Source organism: Prosopis cineraria, unplaced genomic scaffold, assembly GCF_029017545.1.
Source record: "Prosopis cineraria cultivar Desert tree isolate PC_DT_omini unplaced genomic scaffold, ASM2901754v1 PC1577, whole genome shotgun sequence".
In the NCBI taxonomy this organism is placed as follows: Eukaryota; Viridiplantae; Streptophyta; class Magnoliopsida; order Fabales; family Fabaceae; genus Prosopis; species Prosopis cineraria.
The window spans coordinates 15,546-29,062 of NW_026556902.1; the positions used below are offsets into that span (position 1 = coordinate 15,546).

Genomic DNA, 13,517 nt, shown 5'->3' on the forward strand with positions numbered 1-13,517 from the left:
ATTCATCCTTCTATTTCATTGGATATTGAAATTGTCCCCCATTTCCTATTTTATTGTCAACAAAAAAAAATGACTGAATTCTTACACTTTATTTAAATTTTATTATAATTTTTATTTTTTTAATATTTTAAATTATTATACTTTTATTTTTAAATGCTCCAGATTTAAAGAATTTAAAATATTAAAAAAAATTTAAAAACTTATAACAAAATGTTAAAATTTAAAATTATATATTTTAATAAAAAACGACCCAATATAATATATACTTGAGAATGTTTTGTCGAAAAATTGAGTAATTTTTAGTTTCAATATTTAAAAATTAGTTACTTCGGACCCCACGAGAAAACCGGCACGGCATGGTTTTGTTCCCGCCACCGTCCCTCAAGCTGCAAGATATGTGTATATTATATTCAATGATACTCCCTCCTCCAATCCAATACACCCTGCGTCATTTAATTAAAAAATCAAACGGTTCAAGAAATATAATTAAAATTAAGAGTCTTGATTTTTCAAAAAACTCTATAAAAATTCTAAATCATCTTTAATTAAAATTGTTAAGTTTACCTTTAAACATGTCACCCAAATAAACCAATTAAATATGTAGGTGTTTTCATTAATAACCCAATAACTCATCAATGCTTTATCAAGTTTTATGAGATGTATTTTGTGAAGGATCAAATAGAACTTTTACATGGTGTTTTATGTTAAAAACCAGGGGGAGTGTATTTTATTAAAAACGTATATTTTATTAAAAAAGTGTATTTTAACAAAAGACACTCCCTACTGACAAGCTTTTGCTCTTTTAATTGTAATTCTCATGCCTCGCTAGAACATCTAAAAAACTAGATGTAAGGAGGTTTATTTTAAATATGATCATCTAATAGAGGTAATAACAATCTAAAGCACCACTAAAAAATCAATCACTTGACCAAAGAAAATGTTAGTTTTAAAATTAAATGAAATCCTTCAAAATTAAGGTGGGTCAAATTTGACATTGATTTTTTTTTTTTCAATGTCAATGAAGTTACCATCTACGAATGCATCATTTGAGATGATAGGGATGATTAAATTAAGAGATTATTCAAATATATTAAATACCATCCTAGTGCAACGATAAAGTTAGTGAGTAATTTGGAAAGCTCTGATATTTGTTAGATTGTCAGATTCATTGAAATAAATATAATTCAATTGAAGCTTCACCATTTACTCAATACAACTTTTTTGAAAGGCATTTCTTTTTAAAATTGTCAAAAAAAATTATGCAGCTTATTATGAAAGACGAGATGAACATTTGTCCACCAAGCATTTTGTGACAATTTAAACGTTATAATCTATAATCATCCAGGCGTGGGAATCTTATGAGTTCTAACATAACATAATTTTGTTTTTATTGCATCGTTTTTTGAATGGTCTTGTGCTAAAAAAAACACCATCCTTGGAATAGAATAGGAAAAGATAAAGCAAGATACCAAATTGTCAGATTTTTTTTTTCCCAGACAAAAACATGCAATAATAATCGTTAAACTTCAAATCTGCATGTACAAAAAGGAACACGTCAGTGACATGATAGATTTAAGGTAAAACAAGCAAAAAGGACGACCTGGTAGATTAATGGTGTCGTCGCATAAATTAATCGAGTTTTGCATAATAATGGGGGATTAACTGAGCTTTACATCAATGGTCACTTGATATTCATTTTTTGCACCACCAATCGCGCCACCTAACTTCTCACCCATCCCATTTCATTTTTTGTGTCCTTCTTCATACTTATGATGATTTCTCCATTAAGAAGATAAAAATGATGAGAATAAAAAATAATAATGTGCTTGCAATCGCTTACAAGAATTTCCCAGACAGCTTGTGTGCACTTTCAGCTATAAAAATAGGTCAAGAAATCAATAACGTATATTTCACCAATAAAATCGCATTTCACAGGTGTGTTTATAAGGAAAATAACAGTCAGGTTATAAAAGATTAGACTAATGATAGTTAGGTTTCTCACAAAATATTTTAAAAAATAAATTATAAATATCAATTCAAATAAGTATAAATAAAAATTTTTATTACAATCTAAGAGTTATATTTAATACTTAAATATTTATTTATAATTAAAATTTTAGGATTTATAATTTTCTGGATCAATATTTTTAACTTTTTTTTAAATTGTTGATAATTTAACTATAATTAATTCAATATTTTGGAGATTTAACTGTTATTTTACCTTATTTATATTCATACTAGTAGCATTTTATAATTGTAATTAGCTTCAGTCGTTCTCCATGGATCAATCATGGTTTGTAAAACGTTTGGTGTGATATGGTCCCGTGATAAGTGAACCAGGGCCAATAGAAAGTTTTTGGGTGGACTGAGGTGGTTGGAAAAAATAGAGTTGGGGGGGAGTGGCATTGTCGTCAAATAGTGACACCAGCTCAATGAGTAGTTGGCTGGCAGGAAGAAAAAGACTTGATTTTAGAGTTAAAACTAAAAGTCAAACTTGATAGATCGTTCGTTTAACCTTGTTTTAATAAAATTTTAAATTTAAAAATTTGATATTTTTTAGAATAATTGGGCTTCTAAGCCCGACCCTTTTAAACCATAAAAATGGGCTTGGGCTCGGGTGGCCCGTCAAGCCAATTTTTTTTTTGTTTCCATGTTGAATTTTAGGGAATGGTCAAATTGAAGTTAGACTTTCAATCTTCAAATAAACCCTATACAACACACTTGTACTCGGTTGCTCACTCTCAAACCTATGACAAAGTTAGAAATAACATTTTATTTGTGGATGATGATGAGGGAGATCTTGATGAGCATTAATAATTACTTTTGTCTTTATTTTATTTGGACTTTTAAATTTTGAGTTTATTTTTTAAATTATGTGAAATTTTGGTTTGACATATCTTAAATTTTAAAATACTTTAAGTAAATTAAAATGTTAAATTTTATTTTATTTTTTCATAATCGGGCTTATGGGCTTGGTCTTGAGTCATAAATAAGGGTTGGGCCTCAACTTTTAAGTGAAATTGAGTAACCGAGCTTTTAGGCTTAGGCTTATAAAGGCCTAGTCCATATAAGTCAGGCCCGCTCGTTTTTTAACTTTACTTGATTCAACTAATCCATTCAATCTAATTTTACTTTCGTCAACAAAAAAAATCCAATTTTACAATGCTTCGCGCTCTAAGTCTAAAGTATTCAAGTCAAACTGTCCAGTCTGAGATTGATGGGAGCAAAAAAAAAAAACTAGAAAAAGCATTTTTTTTTGGCTGTGTTTGGATAATGGGAGATTTGAACTTGAATTAAATCTACTATTTGCGCTAATAAAATTTTGATAATTTTGAATTTAATACCTGTTAAAATAAATTGTATTATTATAATCTTTTAAAATTTCAAGTACTCACTTTAATCTAATTGTAAATAATATAGAGTAGATAGAACTGAAATAACTTTAACTCTTTTTTAAATTAATTTAAAATTAAGAATGATTATTTATAGCCACTACATTAGGTTTAACTATTCTATATTAATAAATAGAAATGATTTTTTATTGAATATAAAAAAAATTATCGATTTTAGTTATCTTTCGTTATAACCTTGTTACCCTTTTGTTTTTGTAAAAAAATTAAATCTAAAATTCGAATGTCCTAACCCCAAGCCCAGTCGTCACATTTGTTTGATGAAATCCAAATCAAAATAGAAACCCAAGTATCAGAGTTTGAAAATTTTTATGCTGCCCAAATGAAATATTTTATAAGATTTAAATCTAAAGTATCAATGAAAATGCAGGCCTTGTATTATTAAATAGTCAAATCTCAAATGATACAATTAATTAATTGAGGTAGTAAAAACAAGAAAAAAATGACAATAAAGAACCCCTTAAGGATATCAATCTCCATTAGAAATCATAACATTTTGAAATCTTAATTAAGGACTGTGGGATAAAAAATAAATCTAAATTTACAAAATTATCCCTTCCTTAAATACTATAAGGTAACAGTAAAGAAGCTTATGTCATGTTCTCTATTCTTGTTTTTGGGTGAGAAAAAGGTGGGCGAAAAATTAGTGAAGTGAATCATCATATAAGTCATCATCTTCTCCTCTCTTAATAACGAGTAATTACATGCATTGCTTCTTTTACATCTTTTTCCTTGTCATGCACGCAAGAAAAATTTACAATTTTATCTTCTCTATCTTTTACATCTCCTCTGCTATGCATGCAAGAAATAATTTTTATATCTTTGTAAATATTGCCTTACATCATTTTTCTTTTATAACTAAGAAAAAAATAATTTTCTTGATGATTAATAGATTATACATATAAACACACACAAAATGAATTATGAGAACGATAGTGTTAAAAAAAATCAAGTAAAAAACAAGCAAGATGTAACATAGATGCTGAATTTTTCTATTCTATGATGAAATGTGCGTTAATGTTGAAAAATGCAACATGAATGCTGAATTATTGTAATTATAGTTGGGATTATGACAAAGATAATTGCGAAGTAATAAATTTATGTGTTACTCCTAGTTGTTACGGTTTTATTTCTCATATGATAAGTACTTAAGTAAAAGAAATATTTTGTTATTTTCACATTGAAGGGCATTTTATAAAGGATTCGCAAGGAAAGATGACCTATGAAAGTGAGAGATTAATTTCTAAATTGATTAAAAAAGGCATAAATCATGAAGAGCTATTGAACATGGTGTCATCAATGATGGGAGTTGAAAGTATTGCAGTTAACTTAAAATTTACAGTGAAATTTTACTATTAAATGACTTTTTGCATAGACACCCATACCATATTTTCTTGAACTTGTGGATGTGATGAGTTGTATAAATGGATTTGCAGTTTATGTTGTTTTCTGGGAAGAAGACTACAGAAGTATCAGTTAGGTAAATATGATATTTTTTATGTAAAAAATGATGCAAATATGATGTACATGTATTAAAATCAGTGTAATGTAATGTTGATGTCTATTTCAAGTTTAAATATGTGCAAGTATAAATGTTGTTATCACATAATGCTGCTAAAGTCACTAACGCAGCGTGGGAATATTGCTACTATAACCAGTGAAAACATAAAAGCTCACTCAAGAATAGATTTTTCCTTAGTATTTCAAATTTTAAAGTGTAAAATGTTGTCATAACATAAAACTCACTTTTAAAATGTTTCAAGATCGCTTATGAAAATACAAACATCACTGAAGATGTTACTAACTTCAATGAAGTCCCTAATTTCATAACATAAAACTTCATTGAAGAAGTCAGCTGTAATATTTTCAACTCCTATTATTGATGACACTATCTTCAACAACTCTTCATGATTTATCCCTTATCTAATTAATTTAAAAATTAATCTCTTACCTTCACGGGTCATCTTTCTTTGTGAATCTTTTACAAAATGCCCTTTATCGTGAAAATAATAAAATACTTCTTTTGTTGAAATACTTGCCATGTGAGAAATAAACTTGCAGCATTTAAAAGCAACACACAAATAAACTTTATTGAAGAAGTCGGCTGCAATATTTTTAACTCTTATCATTGATGACACCATCTTCAACAACTCTTCATGATTTATGCCTTATCTAATCAATTTAGAAATTAGTCTCTCACCTTCACAGGTCATCTCTCCTTGTGATCTTTTACAAAATGCCCTTTAACGTGAAAATAACAAAATACTTTTTTTGTTGAAATATTGCCATGTGAAAAATAAACTTGCAATAACTAAAGGCAATATACAAATTTATTATTTCACAACTATCCTTACCATAATCTCAACTATGATTACAAGAATTCAGCATTTATGTTACATTTTTCAACATTAATGCTAATTTTATTAGAGAACAGAAAAATTTAATATCCATGCTACATCTTACTTGTTTTTAACTCAATTTTTTTAATACTATCGTTTCTCAGAATTCATTTATTGTGTATGTCTATATGTATAATCTATTAATAATCAAGAAGATTATTTTTTTTCTTAACTATAAAAGAGAAACGGTATAAACTAGCACTTGCAAGGATGTAAAATTTTTTTCTTGTATGCATGACAGAGGAAATATAAAAGATAAAAAAGAAAAAATTGCAAATTTTTCTTGCATGTATGACAGGGGAGAAGATGTAAAAGAGACAATGCACGTACCCCTGACTAAAAGAGGAGAAGATGATAACTCATATGATGATCCACTTTACTAATTTTCCATCCATATTTTTTGCCAGTGAGAGCAAATTTTTCACAACCAAAAATAAGAACAGATAACACAACATAAATTGCTTTGCTGTTACCTTTTAGTGTTTAGCGAATGGGCAATTTTATAAAGTTAAATATATTTTTTATCTCAACTAAGGATCATTTAATTGGAATTTTCAAATGTTATATGATCTTTATTTGAGATTAATGTCCTCAAGGGGTCTTTAATTGTTATTTTTCCTAAAAACAAGCAGGCACCCAAAACATGGCCATTGGTCTTCAAATATGGACGAAGAGACAAGAAAACCTCGGTCATTTGGCCTTTGCAAACAGGTAAACTTCAAAAGACCAAAGAGGTTCAGATTCCTACGATGTGCAATGTTAATTAAAACAGACAGACCGAAAGTAAAATATAAGCACGCGAACGCGGAGGATGATTTAAGAACAAGGCCTTCCACGTTAAACTTGACACTTGGAAAAGACAAGTGCTCAACACTTCATAGGGATAGCCATTCACGGGTGAAATACTAGCACAACGTATTGCCATAAATATCCAGCTATGGCAAAGTTTGTTTCATTTATGGCATGATAAATTTATTGTACAACATCGTTGGCCAAAGGCCCCCCCGGGGGTGGCGGATGACTTGACACGTCCATCAGGCTACGAAGCTCTCAGGCGCCCTTGTTTACACATAACTTGACAAGCATGAAAGAATTGATTTCTCATATTTGCCTCTGAAAGTAAACTATTTTTATCAGAAATATATAGCAATAGAAGCTAGCTTACACATAAAACTTAACAAGCATGAAGGAATTTATTACTCACATGTCTCTGCACGTAAACTATTTTCATCAGAAATTTCTATCAATAGAAACTACCGGTAATATGCCATGTGTCTTGAGGAAATAAAAGGAGAACTGCCAAAAGAAGTCTTTTGGATGCCGGAAGGAGGGTTTACAGGGTTCTTCTTTTCAAGCTTTGTTTCAGCACGGAGCCATGACTCAACAACAGAAAGAAGATTAGACGAGCAACTCAACTCACTAATATCCGATAACTTTTCCGCCCTCCTGAGTTCACCATCTTGTATGTATGCTAGATGAGTGGCCCATGTCTCAAGTCCATCAAAGATATGAGTTGCATATACAATTGTAGCTCCTCTCTGACAACAATAGAAAACATCAGGAAACACTCACAACAATTGATAATCAATTTTCAGAAACCCATCGCACCAGCCACAGCCAGTTCAAGATGGGCACACTAGCCAGCAATCTCATCTTCATATTTTAACAACGCATTACATTTTTCACAGTTGGTTTGCAAATGACAGTAAGATACATGCTCGGCCATCTGCAGAAACTTTAGATTAATAAAAAACCCTAATATTACTATGATGTATTATGATTATGATCCCCCGTGAAACTAATAAAGCACATGGGGCTGTCCTCCCTTTTGCAGTTCTCCACAACCAGTTTGGCATAAATACGGAGTTAGTGATCACCTGCTCACATTCTTCCCCGAAGAAGTCCAGCAAATCCATCCTAGTAACAACATCCAGGTCCACAGTAACCTCATCCAGCAAGAGAACCTGAAATGTCGTTTAAGAGTTCCTATAAGGTATCAAACTGGCAGTAATTTTAATAGATAATCTTTTAATGAAGCCATATAGAAATAACACTTCTAAGTCAAGATATGACCTGAAGTACTGGCTATGGGAAAGGCAACAGTCCATTTTTTAAACTTGGAGTAAAGAAACAAGCAGTCCCACCATACAGATGACACTGAAATTATTTAGAGCAGCATGACGACCATACAAAATTTTCTAGAATATTAATCATTGATACCTTGTATGGATGAAGAAGACCCATGCAAATTTGCACTCGGCGTCGCTGCCCATCTGATACCTTATGCATTCGCCACTGTAGATCTATATCAAGAAGCTCAATCAACTTAGCTCTCCTTTCAGGATCTGTGCCCTCAACTGCCAAAAAAGAAAGGGACACCTATATTGTATTGGACATTTGTAACAAAAGAAGGTGGCAATGCAACTTAATCACAAATATATCTAACAGTTACCCAGACACTCTGATTTTGAATTCCCAGACATCATGAAGATCATTGATTTTAACACCATGGAGTGTCGAAAAAGACATAGCATGATCTCAAAACCATCCCACCCAATAAGAGCTACTTGAAGGATTCCGAGTTGATGCATGATCCTATCCTCTCGATTAAGTTCGGAGATGCATTTGGCAACAACGAAAATTAATTTATAACCTACCTCCAAATATCATATGTTCAGCTGAAAAGTCTCCCTGCAGTGGAATTTCTCCCTGAATATTAACAATGAAATCAAGATTAAGATAGAAATTGAACAAAGCATAGAAATACATTTCATGGGGGAAATATCAGTAAAATAAAAATCTCATAAAAAATCGCAAGAGTTCAAGACCTTCAATTATTGATAGTGTGTTTCAAAAATTTATCAGCACCAAACTCTTGTTTGTACTTAAGTCCATATCACACAAACCATGTTGGCTATGCACAGTTGTTCAGTAAAGTAACCACTGTTTGAACAAGTTAAATAACTATCTAATAACGCTGGCTGCAAGAATATTGAGACTGTACATCTGAAAGTATTCACCATCCAGTGTCCACCTTACTTTTAATAGCTTTGCACCTTATAGGCAAACTTCTACCATTTTTATCACGGTAATAACTCTTCATCAAAAAGGAAATTACATTGAGACCAGAGTCTAGAAACTCACTGCTGAACCAACGGATTTACTCCAGGATCCTCCCAAATAGGAGAGATCACCACTGCAAACCAGTCGAGTATCGTGAAAAGCGGAACAATTTAACACCCTTACAACATCTCTTCCTCCTCCGACCATATGCTTGCCAGCCAGAATTTTCAGCAAAGTGGTCTTCCCTGCAGATAGGAGCAATTCTGAATCAAATTACGTTCTAGTTCTCTTCTCTCTCTGGCCTAATCTTAGCCAGTGCCCAGTAGAATAACAGGTGGAGTTGCACTTCTACACTGGAACAATATGTTCAACTCCAAGATACATTCGCATACGATATTAAAATTTTCCGAACTATCGGCAAAGGTTATAATGGGACACTTATTCCATGTGCATTGATCAGTAGACGGCTGTGATTTGACTCCGAAGCTCTTTGTGAATCAACAGACACTTCTCACAACTTTATGCAGACTATTGTTGGGAAAGAAATAATCAGATTAAAGAGGAAGAGTGTCTGAGGGAACTGCGTTACCGGATCCATTGGCACCAACTAGAAGGCATCGCGATCCAGTAGAGATCTTAAGGTTGAAGTCGACGAAGAGTGGTGGTTGCCCATCGTAGGCGAATTGCATACCACACACTCTAATTCCTCTGCAGCTTTCATTGTCATCTTCGTCCTTATATTCGAATCTCTGCCTCCGAGTTCCTTCGTCGTCGGCCATTATGATGAGTGACATTCAGATCGGTCCCTTACTCCCCTTTATGATAGCTTGTCCCCGTCCATGCCAATGTGGTTGAATTAGCAACACGTCTGCGCTTGAGGTCGTTGGTAATGAAGGCAGTTAACGACGAGGAAATGGAAGAAACGACGTCAGTTTGGTAAAATATGCATTAAAACGACACAGACCCTTGGTTTGCCTATAAAACGACATGAAATGTGGGGCCAGCTTACACCTTGCGCAAGAAGCAACACCGCCCATGCATTGTTTTCTTTTTCGGCCCAAGACGACTAAATGAGTTGAAGACGTCGCATGCTCGCGGGAAGCGCGAACCGGTAGAGGAGGTGGTGACAGCATCATCTCTTCGGATCAAAGCTTGTCTAACTTATATTCGATACTTGCGAATTTGAGTCTTGTAAAATAATTTATGAAATTGAACGGTCGATACCTGATCGAGCCTAGAAGCAAGCAAGGGTTTTTGTCCATGTTCTGTTTTTGGCAATTGAACTTGGTAATTCTATGAAATTGAAATTGGCCGTAGTACACTGTGGGTTTGGTCCCGAAGAAAGCAAATGCTGCTTTAGTGTGCTGAGATTATCCATGTTTATCTCTTGTAGGTGGCTTTGGTTGGTGTGTAATAATATTATGGAGGAAGATGAGGACAGGGTTTTGCTTAATATTTTGGGCGTAGAGTCTGCCAATCATGAATGCATCGAAAGAGACGTATTAGCTGAGGTATCAGGTCCTGGTTCTGAGCCATTAGCTTTTTGGTTCCTTTCAAGTTTCGATTTTACCAACTGCCTCCGCTAGGGTCATTTGTATTGCCGCCATTATATTGGTGAACTTTTAAGGACAGCCTACGAAAATAGTCTGAAATTTTGTTTGGCCGGGAAATAGATTTGATTCGAATCGAAGTAGCTTGGTAGTTTTCCCTTTTCATTGTGGTTTCTGTAAAAACTGCTGCGTGCTATTCGATTTTAAAAGGAAACACCCCACTGGATTCTCTTTTGCCGTCCAATTGCATCTTGAAGAAACAGATGTAGCTAGTTATTACTTAGTTGCAATCTATGGGTAGGTTGATTTTTTAATTTAACCTCAAATTTCATTGCGCCTTTTAGTTATGCGAGGGAAAATGTATCAGCTTAAAACTAGGATAGAGTTCTAATTCAATTTTATATGGTCCTATGACAACATTTGTGAAAAGCGAAGAAAGAAGTAGTAAAAATAGAATATTGTGATGCAGATTCAAAGTAAAGAGCTTGAGCTTGTATTCAGGTTTGTTGTCCTTAGAATGTAAGATGAAAACCTCTCGATGAATAGCCAGCCAATTCTTAGGTCTTTGCTATTTAGGCATCTTAAAGAAAAGAAATATATATATGTATATATATAGTTGGATGGTTTCAAAGGATATCCTTTTGATTTAACTAATAAGTTAGGAAGTATCTCCATGGACTTTTTTCTGCTATCAAGCGTGATTTGTAATTTACTACTAAATGATAGATAAGGAATAAGGATTAATAAGCCTCCAGAAAAATTTCACTAGCATTGCTAACTCCCAGTTCTTTCTCTGTTAATATGTTTGAAAACTCTCATGAGAAACTTGATGTTGAAATTTAATTGCAACTGAATATGGCATATGTAGGATCTCATTTGTCTTGCTTGGGAAATTATATGTAAACCAAATCTTAAAAATTTGATCATGGAGATTGTTAACTTGTAGGCACGGAATGACGTGGTGACCATTATTGAAGCTGATAGGAGCTCAAAGGAAGAATCTCCTCAGAAATATGAAAACGTTGGTCCATCATCTATTAGCAAAGCAGAACTTTATCATAAGTTGAGGGCAGTAGATTTTGAAATAAATGCAGTTGCTTCCACTATCCAAGAAGTGAGAAATGTTGAAAGTGATGGAGATTGTATTGATGGAGGTCCTGACAACAGGGAGCAAGGGACTACCAAGGATAATTCTTCTAATGATTTGAATCTTCAACATGTTCTTGCTACTGATAGGTTAGAAAGCCTAAAGAAGACAAAGGCTCAACTAGAAAAGGATCTTTCAGATTTGTTCAAGAAGAAGCCTTGCAAGAGTATTGATCAGGACAAAGAGAACGAGATCTTTAATTTGGTTGAGGAAGAGCGAAGATCAAAGAGGAAGCCTAAAGAAGTTAAAAGTTTACCAAAAGGCTCAGGGAAACGGCATAAAACAGTTTCATTTAATGATGATGTTGATTTTGATGCAGTTTTAGATGCTGCCTCGGCAGGCTTTGTTGAGACTGTGAGTTACTTACATTCTTGTGTTCTAGCTTGTTGCTCAATCTGTGATAAGACAGGAAAAGACATTTTCCTTGATGTTATAAGTTGGTAAGAATGAATCAAATGTGAAGGATGCTATTGGTAAATAGAGAAGAGGAGGAGCTAATTTTTTTTGCTTCATTTTTTCAGGAAAGGGACCAATTGGTAAGGAAAGGGATTTTGACCCCATTTTCTAACCTGAAGGGCTTTGAGCGCCGCTTTCAACAATCAGAAACATCTAGTAGTTATGATGCAAGTCAGGAAGAAAAGACTGATGATCTTGCTTCTTCTAGTCTTGAAAGAGCTGCCCAATCAATATCTGAGGCAGCAAGAGCTCGCCCAACCACCAAGTTGCTTGAGTCTGAAGATCTCCCGAAGCTTGACCCACCGACCCATCCTTTTGTTAGACTCAAAGTACCACTAAAAGTTTCTCAGTCCCAAGAAAGAGATCTAGAGAAGAAAAATAATTTGAAAAGGCAAAAAAGGCGATCTTTACCTGGTAGGAAATGGACAAAGCGTGTTTCTAGTGAGGAAATACATTCAAGAGAGACTGGTATGTTTTATGTTTTTTCATATGGTGTTTAATTTCCTTATTATTATGACTTGAGAGAAGGGAAAATTGGAATAAGGTAGTAGGCATCCAATGGTATAACAACTCCAAATTTCCTGGCATGTCAAAAGTTGCAGACAATCTTTATCTGAATTCTCAAGAGCTGAACCAATCTGCAATCTTTGCTTACTGCTTCATTTAAAATTGATTTGACTTGTTCACTAGGACTATTCGGATCTTGTTTTATTTCTCATTGTCAAGTTTTGAAAGTTTTGCTTCCCAATAATTTTTTGTTGTTGGTATTTGACTTAGAGCAGGTAATTCAGGCCAGCCCGAAAAGTTAGGGTCAAGCTTGACTATATGGGCTTTTTGAAAAAGGCAGGATATTAAGCTCGATTCAAATAAGCTTGACCTGAATAAGCTCAATAGCTGAAATCTCTAGCTTTATATGTTTATAGAGTTGGTAATTTCTGCTAAGCCTGACGGGCCAACTTGAACCTGACTGAAAAAAGTTAGAGTTGGATTTAGCTATATGGGCTTTTTAAAGAGAGCATGATAATTAAGCTCGATCTAAATAAGTCCAACCCGGATTGACTATTGGAAGTGGTGGTTGTGAGTGCTGTGCATTTTGTGCTTCTTGAGGTTGAGCCACACATTTGTTTGGAGTTGGGTTAGTAAGGTGATGTTGGGCCTTCTTCTAGTAAAAATAAAAATTGGCCCCAAAAGAAATGATGTTTTCATTCAAGTCTTAGTAATTGCATATTTCCTCTATTAAGAAAGAAAAATATTTCGTAAATAAGTTCTTGTAAAATTGCATACTGCTCTTATCCTAAAAAAAAAAACAAACAACAACAACAACAACAACAAGCCCTTTATCCTATTAGGTGGGGTCGGCTACATGGATTGCAAGACGCCATTGTGCTCTATCATTTATCAAGCTTTTAGGAATATTATTAATTAAGAGATCGCGTTCAATAACTTCCAAGAGTGTTCTCTTAGGCCTTCCTCTACCTCTCTTAATCGGACT

General features: G+C 33.5%; 2 protein-coding genes across 4 annotated transcripts; one reads left to right on the forward strand and one right to left on the reverse strand.

Annotated features, from left to right (window-relative positions):
• Window positions 1-6,621: 6,621 nt before the first annotated feature.
• On the reverse strand, window positions 6,622-9,742 carry LOC129300414 (ABC transporter I family member 19-like). 2 transcript variants are annotated; one of them, XM_054938979.1, is made up of 7 exons: window positions 9,462-9,742; window positions 8,954-9,117; window positions 8,467-8,518; window positions 8,030-8,166; window positions 7,687-7,773; window positions 7,014-7,347; window positions 6,622-6,922 (listed from the first exon to the last, which is right to left on the reverse strand). In XM_054938979.1, exons 1-6 carry the CDS (start codon window positions 9,664-9,666, stop codon window positions 7,063-7,065), a joined length of 930 nt encoding a protein of 309 aa, XP_054794954.1. In that variant the 5' UTR covers window positions 9,667-9,742; the 3' UTR covers window positions 6,622-6,922; window positions 7,014-7,062. The 2 variants fall into 2 exon arrangements, with proteins under 2 accessions (XP_054794954.1, XP_054794955.1); XM_054938980.1 differs by having other exon boundaries at window positions 6,622-6,933.
• A 139-nt stretch (window positions 9,743-9,881) lies between these two features.
• On the forward strand, window positions 9,882-13,022 carry LOC129300413 (protein CHROMATIN REMODELING 8-like). Of its 2 annotated transcripts, none has more exons than XM_054938978.1 (5): window positions 9,882-10,159; window positions 10,266-10,383; window positions 11,369-11,923; window positions 12,091-12,493; window positions 12,803-13,022. In XM_054938978.1, the coding sequence occupies exons 2-5, from the start codon at window positions 10,294-10,296 to the stop codon at window positions 12,832-12,834; spliced, it is 1,080 nt and encodes a 359-aa protein (XP_054794953.1). In that variant the 5' UTR covers window positions 9,882-10,159; window positions 10,266-10,293; the 3' UTR covers window positions 12,835-13,022. The 2 variants fall into 2 exon arrangements, with proteins under 2 accessions (XP_054794953.1, XP_054794952.1); XM_054938977.1 differs by having other exon boundaries at window positions 12,808-13,022.
• Window positions 13,023-13,517: the final 495 nt, after the last annotated feature.